This window comes from Drosophila mauritiana, chromosome X (genome assembly GCF_004382145.1).
Source record: "Drosophila mauritiana strain mau12 chromosome X, ASM438214v1, whole genome shotgun sequence".
Classification (NCBI taxonomy): domain Eukaryota; kingdom Metazoa; phylum Arthropoda; class Insecta; order Diptera; family Drosophilidae; genus Drosophila; species Drosophila mauritiana.
Genome location: NC_046672.1, coordinates 16,484,919 through 16,502,357, shown reverse-complemented (window position 1 = coordinate 16,502,357; position 17,439 = coordinate 16,484,919). Strand labels below are relative to the sequence as shown.

The following is a 17,439-nucleotide window of genomic DNA, read 5'->3' as shown; positions in this document are numbered from 1 at the left end:
CATGCGTTTTCCTGCAAAGTATTCCAAAGGGAATAAATAAGCAACATTTAAATGGTAAGTCACAAATTTGGAATCACAATAGCGCAGATAAGATAGTAGGTCACACACCTATCGATACATTTTCTTACGTTACTACGTTACCCGTCCCGTCGTGAGTGAGGACATAAACCATTCCTCGAAGTAGAGTTAGCATCAAGCATCAAGCATAAGCAAGTGAAGAATAATAACAAACGAACGTCTGGCGAAAGCAACAGACTGAAAGCACTTATTGATAAGACTAACGCCATTGCAACCGGTCATAATGCAGTCGGCAGGATTTAAACTAGCGATGCTGACCGTGGCTGGATTTTTCGCATCGGCTATTCCTGGCAATTCGGCTCGCTCGGACGTTGCCTACCTGACGCCGGGCACCTACATAAATTTGTCGGAGAACTTCTTGGGACCGCAGACTCTGCGCACGTTCTGCTATCCGGGTAAGCGGCACACTGTGTCAAGTCTCTTCGAGACGGTGGAGTTCATCCTGGGCATCGGGAGCGATGATTACTCCCAGTACGGCGGCAAGACGCCGGAGGAGGTGATGCAGCACTACGAGGACAAGCAATCGCTGTTTAGCATCACCCTGTTCGCGCAGAAGCGCCAGCTCCTGCAGCTCTCGCCCTTCGATCAGCAGTGCATCGGGATTTCCTCCCGCCAGGCGTACACCGTTATGCTAAACAGCATTCCGCTGGATCTGTGGCGTCTCTCACTGTTCGCCGGCGGCATAGTGATCTTCTTGAGCGCCCAGCGGCTGGCCAAGAACAGTGTTTTCTACTATCTGGCCGGGATTTCCGGCGGCATATGCGCCTCCCTGCTGGTGATCGTCTATTTCACAGCCAAACTGTTTCCGCGCCGTTCCATGGTGTGTGGCGTACTAATTGGCGGCTGGACCCTTGGCTTCTATGTGCTCAAGCAGCTGGCGAACAATCTGCGTCTGATCCTGATCACCTACCGCGACCATTTGCTGTGGTATCTGGTGGTCACCGGACTGATCTCGTTCCTGGTACGTAACCACTTGATATTCCAGCCATTGTGATTAACTAACCCCAGCCGATTGCCTCGATTGTTCTACAGATCTGCTATCGCATTGGTCCGCCCAAGAATCCTCGCTCGCAAACCATTGTCATGTGGGTGCTGCAGGCCATAGGCGGCTTCATGGTTTACTTAAGCAGCTGGTACACCAGCGCCGTGGCCTTGATCATGGTGCTGGTCTTTGCGGCCCACTACTTCCCCAGTTCGTGGGCGAACCAGATCAAGACCATGTACCGCCGCCGCTTTCCGCCAAAGAGGCGCATGCTCACCCAGGAGGAGTACGAGGAGCAGACGGCCGTGGTGACCTCGAAATCGCTGGCGGACCTGCGCCAGTACGTCAACAGTCCGGAGTGCAAGCAGTGGGCGATGATGAGCAAACTGCGTGATCCCGTGCGCTTCGCCTCGTTCGCCAATGGAGCACCGCATCTGGACGACGAGGAGATCGAGGACCACTCGCGCACCGTCGAGGAGTCCATGGATGCGGCGCTCGAGGAGGCACTCGTGGATAACCGCGAGAATAAACCCGAGGAGTATGTGCATTACAGCATGTACTATCGTCCGTTGGCTGGTCTTTCGCGCCACCGTGTCAACATACCGCTGCCCAACTCGCGGTTCCGCCATCAACAGGCCGCCTGCGACTCGGAGCCAGATGAGAGCGAGGAGGAGGAGTTCTTCTAGCAGGAGGTGGACATTCGGCAAGCGGTGCAGTAACCGCCGAGCAGCTCAACCAAAGGGTAAACACTGATTAGGCTAAGTTCAAACCATTGCAGAGTGCATGTTGTGTTCAACGGCCCACCGCGTTCCATACTGTGTCGTTTTGTAACATGTGTTTGTTAATAATCACTTTCAGACTGAACGGAAACACAAATTATTATAAAAGATATATTTAATTGTTCATGACTGGCTAGGAATAAATGCACTTATACACTTACGCACAAGTTTCTTTGTTGCGCACATTCCAGGGTACAGCCATCCCGCTCACTTTGGCGGAGCACAGGCGATCGGCAGCCACTGGCAAGCCTCCGATGGCGGCGTGTGCATCTGCCCGGGCAGCATCTTCACCAGACGGCGGTCGTCGTCGAACTTCTCGGCGGCACAGAGCGTGAGGTCGCGCTGCCGGAAGATGAGTGCGTCCCCCGCGTAGGCGATGGTCCAGGTGCTGGTCGAGGAGCTGGGACTGCCGGAGCGCAGGGCGGCCAAGCGATTGCCCTCGCTGGGATCCACAAAGTAGTACCACTTGAAGAGCTCGCTACGCAGCGTGAAGAGCGGCGTGGAGTGCTGCTCCTGGACGAAGGCGCGTGTCAGACCCGCGGAATCGGTGAAGTTCTTCTCGCGCCAGGAGAACACCTGCCGCCCATTCAGGCCGTAGTTCCACTCGTCCGTTATGGTCGTATAGATGTACTCGCGATCGGAGCGGCTCAGCAGGCAGAAGCCCTGCGGATCGAAGAGCAGGCCTAGAACGGGCGGCAGACGCTGTCCCAGTGCCTCCACTCGCTTCTGCAGACCCCCGTCCACGCTGGCGTACATGTGATGGCTCCGGATCTTGCTGACCATGTGCGCCACGTTGAACAGGAACGCCTCGCTGCTGTCCTGCATGGCCTGATAGCGCCAGAAGAGCGCCAACTGCGCCTCGATCATCGTGCGGAAGCTGACCTCGTCGCGATCCGCGTACAGTTGCTCCAGCTGCTGGACCAGCTTCTCCAGCGGGCGATGGAAGTACACGTCCTCGATGGCGTGCACCAGAATGTCCCTGACCAGGGCGGGCTCCACACTGGCCGCTATGTACATGCCGTACGTCTGAATGCTCTCCTCGGCGTTCAGCAGATTGGCCAGCCGCTGGGCCATGAGGGTCCGCAGGTGGCGTCGCACCTCCTGCTGCAGTTCGCAGGCAGATCGACCCGTGGAGCCGCTGCTGCACTGCACCTCGTCGCGAACAAACCCGCCCAGCTGGCTGTACAGCCCTTTTACCTTGTCCGTATCGGTGGCGAAGTCGGAGCGAATGGCGCCCCAGATGCTGTGGAACACTTGCAGCTTGTCACCGCGACTGGCGCTTCGCCGTAGGGTAATCTAAGATATAAGCCGAGTGTTATTTGTTTTATTTATGTTTAGCTCGGTGGTCTGTCAGACTTGACTGTTGTCCAAATCGAGTTGCAGGGGCAGAACCTCGCCCACAACGATTGGAATAGTACACAGAAGCAAGTGGATCAGCTGGATCATCTTGTTTGTCTACTGGTCGAGCTGGGAGTGTGATTGGAAAGCCATTGTTGCCTCCATTTGTGTTATCGCCAATCAGCATGGGGTCAGTACTGGTCAATCTTGATTTGCTTGGCTTGGTCGTCGCTATTTTTCTCACCATGCGCTCGTTTCTGTCCCACTATGACAACCGACTTGATGCGCTCCGAAAGCTGCTCTATTTCGAAGGAATTGGAATTGTTATTGAAATCGGGATTGGGGCTTGGAATGCGCTGCTTGCGCTCTCCCTTGGGCTTGAAAACTATGAAAGTGCGATAGATATCCTCCAGACGTTCCAGCGTCATATCCTTGCCGGCGGGCGGAAATATTAGTCTCTGAAAATGTATTAAAAATATTGTCTTATGTCTTAATTTAAATTAACAAGTCACTTTTTCGAGCTGTTCCAACATATCAGCTCGAGATAGGCCCAGGTCCACTCCTCTTAGATCATTGTTGTTCTCCATAATGAAACGGTAACCAGCGACGTATTTAAACAAATTTAATGTGACTCCTTTTGATTTTAACACAACTTTCGATAACATGAGGCGGTATATGTCAAAAAATGTCGTTATTCCATACCTATCGGAAATCGATAGTTTAACATCCAATACCGTAACCGTAGTATGACAGAATGCATTTGCGAAGCGGTACGGTTGGTGACACCGATAGATGTGGCCATGTAATGTGACACTTTACAACACTTTCGGCGGGATATTTGAATTTCTAAATTGACAACGTATGTGTTTGCTATGTTACATCTACCATCTATTTTCAAATCGAATATTAAATAAAAGAAATACCCATTTATTTTAAAAGCTTTAAATGCTGCAATTTATACCAACTACACATCAATTGAAAGCAAAGAATTCAGCACCATAAAATAAAAAGCATTAATTTAACTGTGCCTTTTTTGAACGGTTCATTTTAAATTGAATTTCAGTTTCGAAATGAAAAACTTTCCCGTGCTGATTCATTCCGTAGGCAAACGACTTAATCACAATTTTGGGTCAGTAACATAGCCAATATGCATGCTCAGCGATTTTCTCGCATCACACTTCGTTTATTTATTTTGCTATTTGCAGACGTGATGACTGTGCCACTGAATTGAATACGCCGGCGTATTTGAAATATTTAACCGGTTTTTCCGCCTTAAAGGTCGATTGCACCACAAACTGTAAATGCAAGCCACACCATGGAATCTAAATCAAAGTTACATTTCATACAAAATATTAGCACCAAAGAAGGCAGAATACTTCAAATCGAGTATAATCATGCATTCTTGCAGTTAAGCAAGTCCACGTCCTGAAGTATCAATTATACCCAGCAAATGCACGTGTGAGACCCACTGTGCCAGTGGCTAATTTGCATACAAAAGGGGATAAGTGGCCAAACAGCTGGAGGCGGCGATAGAAGAAGATTGTGGTTCCAGTCCCACGACGACAAAGGTTTAATCCACTTGGAGTCATCGCAGCCCGAAGTGGGTCACCATTGCCGCAATGCCAATCCGCAGGAGCAACCCTGATGAGTCGGCCACCAATTGAAAGACATTCGCTATTAGCTGGTTCTTTGTTTGGTTTGTTCGGTTTCAATTGATATTTGCCAAAAAGCTTTATTGTACGCTATGTAAATATAAATAGTTCAGTGGTGGTTTGCTCAATGGCAATACCCATTTGCTGCCATCGTTATTCGTGTTTATACTATTTATACTATTGCGGGTGTATTGTTGTGAATATCGGGGTATCTGGCGTATATCTATATCTATCCTATATATCTATGTAGCTGCACATTTATGCCAAGTTTCAGTTTCGGTTTCATTTAATTGCCATTTCAGACAATTTTGTTCCGCATGTTTATCTATAAAATGTTCCCGCGCTCTGCGCCATAAATTAATAGCAAACAGAGGCGACGGATCGAGGGGCATGCGGACGCCTCCAAAAGCGATTTATTGATATATTCCTTACGAATGCCATACATTATATGATAATTAACGTTAAAATACTCTTCCTCTCGAGGGAAATCGTTCGAAATTGGCTTCTGAGGGCGTGGAGCAGCTGACTTAGTGGGCCTTTTGCCTTGCCTTGCAGACTTGTTCGCTTGTTTTAGTGATTTAGTTAAAGTTTCCGATTTAGTTAATAATAGTCTGCTTGTTCGTAGGTTCCTAACATCTATGGGTGTGGTGTGTATAACGACTAAGACTTAGTGGCTATTCGTTGTGGAGTTACAGGGATTCGAGTTAACAATCGTTGTTTATGCACATTTTAATTTAAATGTATATATATTTTATATGAATTGCTTAGCCAATAGCGTGTGTACAAAATACTTTTATATACAATGGTCAATAGTTAATAGTTAGTATCAAAATGTAAAATCTATGTTGGTGTAAAGTATTCGCTGCCTTTGTCTCAGTCATTCGATAATTTCATATTCGATTCGTTGCTTACATCAAGATAACTAAATAAGCTACATAGAAAATACGCAGTAATATGTACACAAATGTAAAAATATATATATATATAAATATATATATAGATAATCACTCGACTCCTACCAGCTTCTCAGTACGATCGCTCTTTAGTTCGGGGAGAATTACTTTTGGCCTGAACACTTTGGAAGTTCTACTACATAATACAATTGCCACTCAAGCACGTTGGACGTGCCATCGTAACTTGAGCAATAAATTAATATTAGTTAATTACAAAAAAAAATTAAATAAATATTAAGAGAAATAATAATTGTACTGCATTGTAGTTTCTGCGTTTTCAAGAGCTAAAATACATAAAAATACGTTTGTAATGGGGGGGAATACATCTCAAATTTGGAGTTCCTAAACAGGATGCAGGACAACTGCACTGCTTGCCCGTAAGCATTGACAAATGCACATGTGTGTGTGTGTGTATGCACCGCTTTATCATTGTTAAATTTAGCGCGCTTTCATTTTGAACCATTTAACCTTGATCGCTGCGTATCGTTGAACTTTCGATGATCAATTTGATTGTTTCCGCCTATCAAAAGTGTGTGTATAACGATTTTGTTTATGCCCTGAAGTAAATAAATTTCAATTGTTTACACTAGACGTAAAAAAATATACAAACATTTTTCGGTTGAAAAACATTATGGGGCAAACATAAAAATAGTTCCAGTCAGCGGTTTTCGTCCAGTATTCTCGCAGTAAAGTGCAAATAAAAAAAGTGATTAGGCAATAAAAACGTCAAAGACACACACACACACACGCGCACGAATAAAGAACTGGATGCAAGCAGTGTCATACGAGTAATGCCAATCAGAAGCAGCTAATTTAAATGTTAAACATCCGATATGTGCATGCATGGGTGTGTGTGTGTTTGTGTGTGGTGCGCCTGCTGTTTTTCTCACACTTGAGATTTGAGTCAGAAACAAAAGCAGAGCAACGCGATCTAAACTAAACAACAAAAGTGCCTCAACAGAAAATTCCTTGTGGTTGCCACACACATACATACAGAATGAAGACAGGCACACACATAAAGCCCTCTTGTTTTTATTTCTGTTGGCTAAAAGTGCTTAAATGAAAGAAAGAGCCACAATAGCGCTGCTTTGTTTTGTCTAGGCTGAATTCCTGTTTCGTTTGCTGCACATTCCATTTCGCAACACTGACCGGAGTGTCCAATTAGAACGTGTTAATGTGACCCGAACTGCTTTACCGTTATTCTGCGATGCGATGCGATGCTATGCGATTATGATGATGATGATGAATAAAATAATACGTTTCTTTTGTGCGCTGGCTTAAATTGAAGTTGAATACTGGCATACTGAGTACGTTTTGTTCGCCAGCGGTTGTTGGCCGATTTCAAAATCACGCGCAAGTCGCTTGCACACACACACACACACTCATTCGCTCGTACACTCGCACAATTAGCTGGTCAGCTTGGTTTTGTTGCCGCGATTGCGCAAGTGTGTGCCGCTCTCGTCTCGAAACTCCAGCTTTGGCAGCGTATTTTTTCGTGTTTTTTCCATTCTTTCTTTCTTATTTCTGAGCTGCCCATTGCCATTATTTCGCTCGCTCGAGGTCTGGACTTTTGTATCCGGGCCTGGCTTTCGCATTGTCGCTCGTCGTCTCAGTTGTCTGCAAAAAAATAAGAAAGAAGAGGGGCACAAATAAGTACAAATTTTCATATGATATGCGTGCACATGTGGGTACAGTGCACTCAAGATATTAGTACTTAGAAGCAGTGTTGAAAAGGGCTTTAGTTCATGGACTTGCAGTCTTAGTTTACACTGCTAGGAAAGCATTGTTTCAAAATACCAGAGAGAAATAAAAGTTAACTACCTTTCTAAATACCTTTAGCGAAAACTTTGTTCTTTTCATTTTTCTCAGCTGAAACATTTGCGTATTACTCATGATCTGTTTATATTTCCAGGCATCGCGTAATCAGGAATTCTGAGATTTATTTTGATTTGAAATTCTTGCGAAAAGTTGGCATTTACGATATGATTTGAGGTGTGAACTGCTGCCAGATGAAATACTTATTATTGGCCAATTGAAATTCATGTACCAAACGCAATGCTATGCTTGTAGGAACTGCAAAGATATTTTCACAACATTCAAGGACCGAGGTAATTATTATCCAGCAGAGCTATTGCATTAACCGCAACTGTGGATGCATGACAACAATGCCCCCGCTTTGCTTCCTTCGGCCTCCAACGAGGAATCCGATGTCGACCGACGTAGCAGGCACAAATTAAAAAAAAATAATGCCCTGCGTAAAATGTAAATGGGCCAGAGTGCAATTATAAGTTGAAAAACTGCAGAACGTTCAAATTAAGAATTGCCGCTAAACTCAAATGAACGCAGAGCATGTGTGCGTGTGCCGCTGCGATTGCGTCTGGAGTTGGACATTAAGTATTCTTACTGCGAAATTTGTGCCAATTTGCGTGGTGGAGTCAACAGGAAGGAATTCATTACGCTGCCAAGTGTTGCAAACTTTAAAATGTCAGCGAACTAGGCAGATAAAAGCTGACCCAGATACGAAAAAACACTGCCAAGATTCATTTTCAATAGGAAGTACAGGTCACGTTCAGAAACAATCTATATATTTATATTTCATGCAACTGGGAATATTATCTAATCGAAATGCCAACGAGCATGGGTCACTGGCATTCTATGAAATTAGTAATCACTTCGTGTTTCGTCGTGTCAAACAATTAGGTAATGCGCTAATAAATAATAGAACAATAAGCGAAATCACTTAATTATTAAATGCTTCATGGAGATACAAAGTGGAACTCAAGCGTGTCCGAGCTTTTAGTTCTCTCAACAAGCTGGAAATAGCTGAATAGTTTAACGCTGTGTGCTTATGATGATTACTCCGCTTGGTTACCAAACAAGATAATCAGTGAAATGGCTAATGAAAGAAAGTGTTTTTTGGGCGATGCCAAAAGTAAGTGTAGGAAAACTGTTTTTTGCGCGATGCCAAAAGTAAGTGTAGGAAAACTTTCGTTTTTAGTTTATGGCACAATCATTTTTCCGTAGGAAAAGTATTTGCCCGGCTAAATTTGGTAGCTCTTTAATAAATAGTATTGCAAATCAGCTTAGCTTTAATTCCCAACTGGTTTTAGCCCATAGAGTTAGCATTTTCCCACTGATGTGACCCCATCTGATCCCATGATAGCTCAAAACGCATTGCTGCATCGATTGCAGTGCATTCCTGCCGCATCTTCCCGCCGTTGCATTGTGCATCTGGACCATTTCAGTTGACAAACGAGCAAGGCTCCCCCTCCTCCCCGCAACCGCCACTCCAATTTCGCTGCATTTTTGCACCGTCGCGTTGTGATGAGCGTGACGTGGACACGCTGCTCTGGGATTATGCAGATGAACACAAATGGCACGGCAGCTGCAGTTGCAGTTGCAGATGCATTTCGTTGTGCCTTCGAAGTTGCAGTTGCAGTTTGCAGTTGGCAGTTGGCAAACGCATGCAGGTCACAGTTTTGAGGCGACTGACTGCCCCTTTTTCAGTCCGATTACGAGTATTGCGTGTGCCAGCCACAATTTCAGACTTCCAGATTTAAGATTTCATATTTCTGTTTTTGGGTTTCAGCTTTTCAGGGGCCAGGCCATTTAACTCGGTTGCGCAATCCCATCGAATGAGCCCATGGGCCAAAAACCCAGTGTTTGTTTTGTTTTCTCTTTCGTTTGGGGCGAAACCTCTGATTCCAACACGGACCTACACACAAGCGAACGGCAGACAGCACATCTGTTCACCCGGACGGACAGACACGGATCCCAAAAAAGTATGACGCGATCAGGGCCGAAAAGAAAAGAAAAATTCAAAAGTAACAGACAATAAAACGCGAGGGCACAGAATTAACTGCCACCAGCAGCTGTCACATTCGAAAATGTTACAAACTGAAGTAATTACACATTTTCTATACGCCTGCGTACAATGCAAACCAATGTTCTGCGGCTCTAATAACACAAACATGGCCTAAACAAAGCAGCATTTGTTGTTCATATAGAAAAAACAGACTTCATTGATTAGTTTCCTAAACTAATGTTGCTATCAACATGCAGTACATAAAATGAACAGTTTTTTTAATTGTTAAATCCTTATCTTTTCATTGGAACATTAAGCAGTCAGTTTAATGCTATTTCAAGTTGCCCTATTTTTTAGTGCTCGAAAACGGAATTATAGTTTTTCAAAACTTTATGAGCTCCGAGCTAGGTTTGCTTTTTAGATAGTAGTAGATTTCGAGACCTGTCCGCATGTCTGGCATTGGATCATTTGGGATGTGTCAAGACCACTTGAGGCGACCAAACTAACAAAGTAACAAGTAAATAAGTAAATAGGCCGAAATCCAAACAAGACGATATGTTGTGTTGTGTGCTTATCACCATCACCATCACCATCGTCGCCGGTGAGTCCAATTCAAACTCGATTTTCCCTTTCGGGTTCAGCACACAGAGCACACACATTTTTGGATCCAGCCGATACGGATGCCAGCTACGATTTCCATTATCTTCGCTTGCGTGTGTGTCAAGGGTTGCGCTGATTACTTTATGGCCATGTGGAAATGTGAAAATCGGACAGGAAATTCGAAAATCGAATTCGCCCGGCCCGGCGTCAGAGTTTTCCGATGAAAAACATAACGGCACAGCGGCAACATTTTCATCTTTATGACCATTCTCGAACTCAAGTGCTGCACGCGAAATCGTAAACTTGGCGCATGTTGTAAAGCAGTTTCGGTCATGCAAATGGAATATGGTCATCCGGCCACCACTGACCATCGTAGGACCATCTTCGCACCCTACGTAAATTCCCCCCATATAAAACCATAAAACGAAATGGGAAAAGTAAAAACGTGCTAGACTTTTCCACCCGGCGCCTGGTTGGAAAAACGCTCCAGGTAGCAGCCAGCCGCACAGGAAATCTCGAACCCTTAAAATTCATCTGGATAGCGTATAGTCCACATGGGGGGTGAGACGAATAGTGTCCTATAGAGCAGGGTATTTTCCAACGGACATGGCCCAAAAAGGACACTTACCCAATTGAATGAAACTCCAAAGGTTTTGAATTGAAAAGTTCGCCTCGTTTTCCCCCTAGAAAACCAAACTAGTTTCTTTTTTTTATCTTCATATTGGTGGTTGGTTCTCGAAAGTTGTCAGCGCAAACACACACTATTTCCATGACAAATTCGGGGTTTCCTCCTATTTGTTTCCACATTTTTGTGAGTACATCATTGGTATTTGGGTTAAGTCCACAGACAGCGCAATTATCACACTATCTTCTCCGACACACATATATGTGATAATCAGCCGACATTTTTGGTTATATACCGGAAAATTCAGCTAATGTGTTGATACATCCAATTTACACGGATTCTAAATCATTTTCGGGTTAATTTAAGACCCCCTTTGAAAGACTAAAACTTAATAAGAAACTTAGATTCTTGGTGTTCTGCAAGCGGACTAATAACCCCAAAGCCCAAACAATGTTTCTGCTCCACCTTCCGCCGATTGAAGTCTATTGAAGCTAAAGCTGCTTAGTGATATTGAAGTGGCCCCACCTGTTCATACGTGCACTTTATAGGATCGAACTGCTGCGATGCATGGCGTAACCGGCGGGCAAACAGCCAGTCAGCCAGCCAGCCAGCCAGCTCATTGAGATACTTTGCATTCCCGGCTGGGCCCTAAAGCCCATTAAGGCCGATAAGTCTATCAGCAAGTGTGTGTGTGCTTAAAGCCGCGTTTTGTAAGCCACTTGGCAAACTGCGTTGGGAGTGGGAACAGCAGGCGCTTTGTTTGCGCGCTGGCAAACAGAGCTATCTCTTCACAAGCACACTTCACTGGCTATCGGGTGTTCAACTCACGTTTAGCAAATGGTCTCCATTTTGATGATGGGTGCGGCGGGGGCAATGGGAGCCTTCTCCGGTACCTCATCCTCCGCCGGACTGCTGGGCTTGTGGCTGGTGGTCGTGGTGGTCGTCGTCGTGGTGGTGGTGGTGTTCTGGGTAATCTCCGTGCCGCCAGCCAACGAGGGCAAGCCCTGCGAGCTGCTCGAGTGCTGGACACCGTTGGTCGTATTGGTGATGTCATGACGCAATCGCGGACAGAAGATCCTGCGGCAGGCGGTCCACACCTGCGGCTGGCAGCCAACCACGATGAAGATGAAGACGCCTTGCAGGGCGTTGATCAGGTCGGTGAAGAACCATACGCCATGTGGTCCACCCACCAGCCAGGACAGAATGTCCGCTATCCAGGTGACGCCCATGACGACGACCAGCTTCAGGCAGACGCGTCCCAGGGCGGACTTCTCCGAGGAGGACTTGACATCGTCCCGCTTCCACAGGCCGCACGTCAACTGATGGGTGGTGGACACGAAGAGCGCTATGTTGGCGCACAGCAGCAGGCCAATGGGTCCGTAGAAGTAGGCGAAGATGGAGAGGTTGCGATTGTCGAACCAGCAGTAGAGCTGTCCGAATCCCGGACGCAGTAGCGTCGTCTCCGGCAGCTGATCCACGCAGGCGGCGACGAAGGTGATAAGCAGCGGACCGCCCCACGCGTACAGGGAGTACAGATAGCGACGCAGTGCCTCCTGATTGCGTTCCAGCGAACTGGGCCGAAAGTCCCGGAACGTCCACCAGATGTTGAAGCACATGGTGTTCAGCCAAAAGAAGGCGGCCAGAAAGAAGAACTGCATGGTGATAGCAAGCGTATGGCAGGCGGCACTGCCCGGCTGCAGGCTGGAGCTCAGCTCCTCGACGGCCAGCAGGATTTTGCCGAATAGCAGGCAGGTGACATAGCAAATTTGGCAGCGCCAATGAAGCGCATGATGCACAGCGGGCAGCAGGAAGCCGGCCACCAAAGTGGCGGACAGAAAGACAATGGACACAAGTATGCCGCCAGTCAGGACGGCCTTCTGCAGATTCTGGCCATTGGCCTGCTCGATGGTGCCTCCAATGGAGCCCTCGTGGGTGCCGGCTCCTGCCGCGGAGCTAAACAAATGCTGGCAGGCTATGATCTTCACCTCGCCCTCGCGCTGCGTGTGCTCCAGGCAGTATTGCCCGGCGCTGAGGTTCTTGTGCGGCAACTGGAGCATGGCCGTGTTCCGATCCAGCTTGGCATCCTGCCAATCCCCGGCGATGGAGTAGCCACCGGGTTGGCCACAGTCGGGCAGGCCGTAGCTGGTCTGATAGCTGCCCTCGGGTAGCTGTGGCGACAGACGCAGCAGTCCATCGACGGCTGCCTGATGGTTGGGCTGCAGATCGCAGTTCTGGAGCTGCGTGTTATAGCTGCCCCACTTGCCGCAGCACTTGCTCAGTCGCAGGCTGGCCTTGGGCGGCTCCTGCTGCACGAGGGGATTGGCTGCGTAATCGGGATCCTCCACAGCGTTGGTCGGCGGACTGTCCAAGCAGACGACGGCCACCTCCCAGTCGACGCAGTAGTCCGATGGCTGGACCATCAGAGCGCGTTCCCGCACATAAAGCGTGCCATTGGGAAAGAGCATCACATTGGCTCCGCGGCTGCGGAAGATCTCCGTCGTCTGATCCTTTCGGCAGTTGGGTCTTGTATTGGGCAGGAACTTCAGGAATCGCGGACTGGCGCCATGGGGCTCGAAGAAGCGCTGCTGCTGCACCAAGTACACCATGGGCAGCCACAGGGCTTCGCTGCCGGCGATGCAGGTGCCATCGTTCAGATACTCGCCCGAATGGCAGCACTTGTTGAGCTTCACGGTGGGCGGCGGCGATGGCCGTGGCGGGGCGGCCGGTGGTGGCGACGTCTCCTCGATGGCCAAACTCATCGACACCAGCGCATGCAGCAGGATGACGGTCGTCAGTAGGCCACATGGCCTGATGAACTGGTTGCTGCTGGCACCTCTGCTACTCCGACTCCTGTCCATCGTGAGCTCACTCGTCAAGATCTGTGTGGATTTCAGGTTCTCTTGTCTCTTGGCCTCAATTTGCAATTTATGTGCTATGTACACATATCTTTGGATATGCTGTTTTTCTTTTGATTTGCGTTCCGTTTCGCTTCGTCGGATAGCACTTTTCACTTTTCCTCTCTTTCGTTGGCAAATGGAAAATCAGAAATGCTGAATTTCACCTCCGCAAGTTGGGCAAACAAACACAGAAAATCGTTAAGTAAACAACACACGCTGCGCTGCGTTCGATTTCTCGAATGCATTCAATATAAAATAGAGTTGTCAGCGAATCATGTATTTTATCACAATATCACATTCATTTCGGTGCGTTTTCATTGCGTGCCAGTGCGCCAAGGCTTTTATGTCTGTCTCCGTTTTCAGTCGTAAGCACGGCGCGCAGTGTGTAAAAAAAATATGTGCACGATTTGCGCTCCGATTTTAACGCGCATCAGACTTTTCCTCGCGTTTTTTCGAAATACTATCGTCGATCAGGGGGGCGGGGATTTTATACGGGTGCTTGGGCGAGTGTGACCCTGTGCGACGGCGAAATACCTGCAGCTGGGGTCACACTGCAGCGCAGATCTGCGCCAACCACAAAATAGCCTTTTCACACGGCCGCTTCAAAACGCGTTGATGCGGTATGTTCGCACTGCCTGAAGTAGGCAGGCCAACATTTGAAGAAAATGCATATTTTTCAAAAATCAATATAAGCAAGCATAATTGCTTAAATAAACAAAGGATCAATAATTTTTTCAATTTTATTTATACTAATCGTTAATAAAAATTGTACAACTAAGGAATGAAAAATCATTGATGCAGATGCGCAACCTGTTTAAAAACTCATATAATCTATGATTATATGCCCTTTTTTTTTAAGTTGACCCATTAATAGAATACTGTCAGTTATCAGTCCTTGTATATATGTTTTAATAGTGCGATCTAGAAGTATAATTCCTATGTTATTTGCTATTTAACAATTTCATTTATGTGAGCACTTAAAAGCCAGCGAATTTTGTGGGAAAATATTTTTCCCGCACAAAAGTGTGACCAGTTGGTCGAGTGGCCAAGACGATAGTATCGCTCCACACAATAGTGACATCTCTAGCTTGTGGTCCGCGTTTTTACTTAATTTTCCCGATTTGCGCAAATTAAACCATCAAAATGTCGAAGGCCCATCCCCCAGAGGTGAAAAAGTAAGTGAAACCCATGTGTAAAAAAGATAGCGTTCCACAAATGCGATTAACAATACAACAAAACTTGCAGATACATGGACAAGCGCATGATGCTGAAACTGAACGGCGGACGCGCGGTGACCGGCATTTTGCGAGGCTTCGATCCCTTCATGAACGTGGTCCTGGACGACACGGTGGAGGAGTGCAAGGACAACACGAAGAACAACATCGGCATGGTGGTAAGATGCGCAGCATAGCCTGCCTTAAACTACCCGACTCACTCGTTTTTCACATCTGGCCAGGTTATTCGCGGCAACAGCATCGTCATGGTGGAGGCCCTGGACAGGGTCTAGCACCCGCCTCGGAACCCGATCTCGTCGAGCATCGTTAGACGTAGTGCTTAGTCTTAAGGCTCCGTAACATTCATGCGCTGCACATAGTCAGAAGAAACACACAAACTCTTGAATAAATTCTATAACAAATACTTATCCTTTTTGAACTGACGATTTATATGGGCAGTCTGAAAAATAAGTCGTTAATATTTAATCATATTGCGTACTTTGTGATTTACTGCATGGGAACTTCAGTCGGAAGATAGCAACTTTAAAAGGCATCGCCAAGACTAGGAAATATGTTTTTCACGAAATGCAAACAGATGGCTTTACAGATAATTGGTTTCCTAATCAAATTGTGTGCCTTTGATTTTATACAACAGCTTGGCTTCTTAATTCTGCTGTATTTCTGTATTCTGCTGTGAAAGGACTTTGTTCATTTAACTTATATTCGGCTATTAGTACCTTACTTGTTGATAGATTTTGGTCATTCCTTTTTGAATTTCTTTAACAATGTTCGATCGACTTTATTTCAAAGCTGCCCAAATAAAAGGCTACCACTTCTTAGTTTTCGATTAATGCAAGAAGTTAACTTCAAGTATATTAGAAAATTCATCATCCGCTAAAGAAAAACTTGGCAAAACTCAAAAATGGAGTAGAAAACAAAACACAATATATATATAGCTCCACCATTCTCTGTATGTCCCACCAAAAAGGGAATGATTTAAATCTTAAGAAGAACCTTACAAGTCCACATGACTAAATTATATTTAACTATGCTATTGCACATGAGCAGTATGATATAAAATGTTTATATCTGCAAGGCAAGCAACTATTTAGCACATGGATTGTTAATAAGACTATGTACCTTCTAAGGGCAGAATCCCAAACTGACACTGATAGTTTAAAGATAGAAGGAAAGCCATTTACTCATGCGAACACTGTGAAGGCTTGGGAAAAGTATAGATTGGCTAGTTAGGCTAGCTAATTAAGCCAACTATATCTGTATTCTACAACCACATAGTTCATAGCACATGTATAATACTAATATGAACAGCATCCTGCTAAATCGATGATTTTTTTCATTATTTTAGCTAAGAGCTATTCAGTTCCCCTGTTTGCAGACCGCATAAAAAATGTTTCCAGCATTCGAAGAACGCATGTTTAGTAGACTTTTACAAATTGTGGTTGGTTTTATTTTCTCATCTCTCTCGTGCAAACAAAAAGCGCTTACAATAGAAGTCTAAAAATGTGTTTTTAGAATTCGAAGGGGCGCCGTGTGATTACTTGGAAATAACAAGGGGCCCGGTCTGCTTGGCGGCATCGCGCTGCTTGAACACGATCTGGTTAGCAATACGGTCCAGATCACGCTGTCCAATGGAGCTCAGTTTGCGACCACCGTCCGGGTGCTTCTCGACCAAACGGGCGTGCTCCAAGGCCTGCAGAGCCTTGCGGGCAGCACCGTCGGCGGCGCGGCAGAAGTGCGAGGGGTGGACACCGTTGCGCTTGCGTCCGCCGTAGATCTTGGTGATCGAACCGACTCCAGCGGGACTGCGGTGGTACAGATGGCGCAGGATCGAGGCGCAACGCACATAGAACCAGTCGGGATCGTAGGGCGCCAGCTCCTTGAATTTGGCGGTCTTGACGATGTCCATCTGGTCGGGCACCTTCAACTTGCCAGTCCTATTTGGTTTTTTCATTTTTTTTTTTTTGGGATAAACAAATGGATTGTGAGGTTATGTGGTGGAAATATACTTGATGTTCAGTACTCACTTCTTCAAGAAGACGGCGACCGCCTTGGTAACCGCGTGCTGGTCAATATCCTTCACTGTGACGCCTGGCATCTGCGGGCAGAACGGGAAAAACAGATGGGAATCTATTAAAATGCTGCCAAAAACACGTTGTCGCGATTTCCACGATTCTCTCACAGACACACTCTCTTTCTCTCTCTCCCTCGCACACACACATGCAGGGGCACAACAAAAAATTGCCAGCCGGAGTTTTAACTCGAGAAAAGCAGTCTTTTCGTGTTTACGGCCTGCCCATTGTGTCAATTGCCACTTGGTGTGGGCTCTTTCATTGAATTTCACCCATTCAAAACATAAAAAAAAAGATAATTCACTTGAAAAGAATTCGTGCACAACCTTTCTCGTTAAAGTCAACCGGAAAAAAGAACAAGGCGCGTGAAGTTGGCTGCGGTTAATAGTGCTGGTCCAGTCACCAGCGATAGTATCGATTAATCGA

At 46.3% G+C, this 17,439-nt stretch overlaps 6 protein-coding genes across 6 annotated transcripts; 2 read left to right on the top strand and 4 right to left on the bottom strand.

The window, feature by feature from the left end:
* Positions 1-169: 169 nt before the first annotated feature.
* Positions 170-1,999, top strand: LOC117147856 (nuclear envelope integral membrane protein 1). Its single transcript, XM_033314931.1, has 2 exons — positions 170-1,039; positions 1,111-1,999. The coding sequence occupies exons 1-2, from the start codon at positions 302-304 to the stop codon at positions 1,744-1,746; spliced, it is 1,374 nt and encodes a 457-aa protein (XP_033170822.1). The 5' UTR covers positions 170-301; the 3' UTR covers positions 1,747-1,999.
* Positions 1,937-3,366, bottom strand: LOC117147857. Its single transcript, XM_033314932.1, has 2 exons — positions 3,196-3,366; positions 1,937-3,135 (listed from the first exon to the last, which is right to left on the bottom strand). Exons 1-2 carry the CDS (start codon positions 3,283-3,285, stop codon positions 2,047-2,049), a joined length of 1,179 nt encoding a protein of 392 aa, XP_033170823.1. The 5' UTR covers positions 3,286-3,366; the 3' UTR covers positions 1,937-2,046.
* On the bottom strand, positions 3,344-3,963 carry LOC117147858. The gene is made up of 2 exons (XM_033314933.1): positions 3,690-3,963; positions 3,344-3,635 (listed from the first exon to the last, which is right to left on the bottom strand). The coding sequence occupies exons 1-2, from the start codon at positions 3,840-3,842 to the stop codon at positions 3,369-3,371; spliced, it is 420 nt and encodes a 139-aa protein (XP_033170824.1). The 5' UTR covers positions 3,843-3,963; the 3' UTR covers positions 3,344-3,368.
* A 915-nt stretch (positions 3,964-4,878) lies between these two features.
* LOC117147060 (probable G-protein coupled receptor Mth-like 1) lies at positions 4,879-14,186 on the bottom strand. The gene is made up of 2 exons (XM_033313817.1): positions 11,641-14,186; positions 4,879-7,399 (listed from the first exon to the last, which is right to left on the bottom strand). The coding sequence occupies exon 1, from the start codon at positions 13,668-13,670 to the stop codon at positions 11,643-11,645; it is 2,028 nt and encodes a 675-aa protein (XP_033169708.1). The 5' UTR covers positions 13,671-14,186; the 3' UTR covers positions 4,879-7,399; positions 11,641-11,642.
* Positions 14,187-14,770: 584 nt separating this feature from the next.
* Positions 14,771-15,347, top strand: LOC117147118 (probable small nuclear ribonucleoprotein G). The gene is made up of 3 exons (XM_033313886.1): positions 14,771-14,884; positions 14,955-15,102; positions 15,166-15,347. The coding sequence occupies exons 1-3, from the start codon at positions 14,853-14,855 to the stop codon at positions 15,214-15,216; spliced, it is 231 nt and encodes a 76-aa protein (XP_033169777.1). The 5' UTR covers positions 14,771-14,852; the 3' UTR covers positions 15,217-15,347.
* A 1,015-nt stretch (positions 15,348-16,362) lies between these two features.
* On the bottom strand, positions 16,363-17,418 carry LOC117148196 (40S ribosomal protein S19a). Its single transcript, XM_033315469.1, has 3 exons — positions 17,340-17,418; positions 16,969-17,039; positions 16,363-16,878 (listed from the first exon to the last, which is right to left on the bottom strand). The coding sequence occupies exons 2-3, from the start codon at positions 17,037-17,039 to the stop codon at positions 16,479-16,481; spliced, it is 471 nt and encodes a 156-aa protein (XP_033171360.1). The 5' UTR covers positions 17,340-17,418; the 3' UTR covers positions 16,363-16,478.
* Positions 17,419-17,439: the final 21 nt, after the last annotated feature.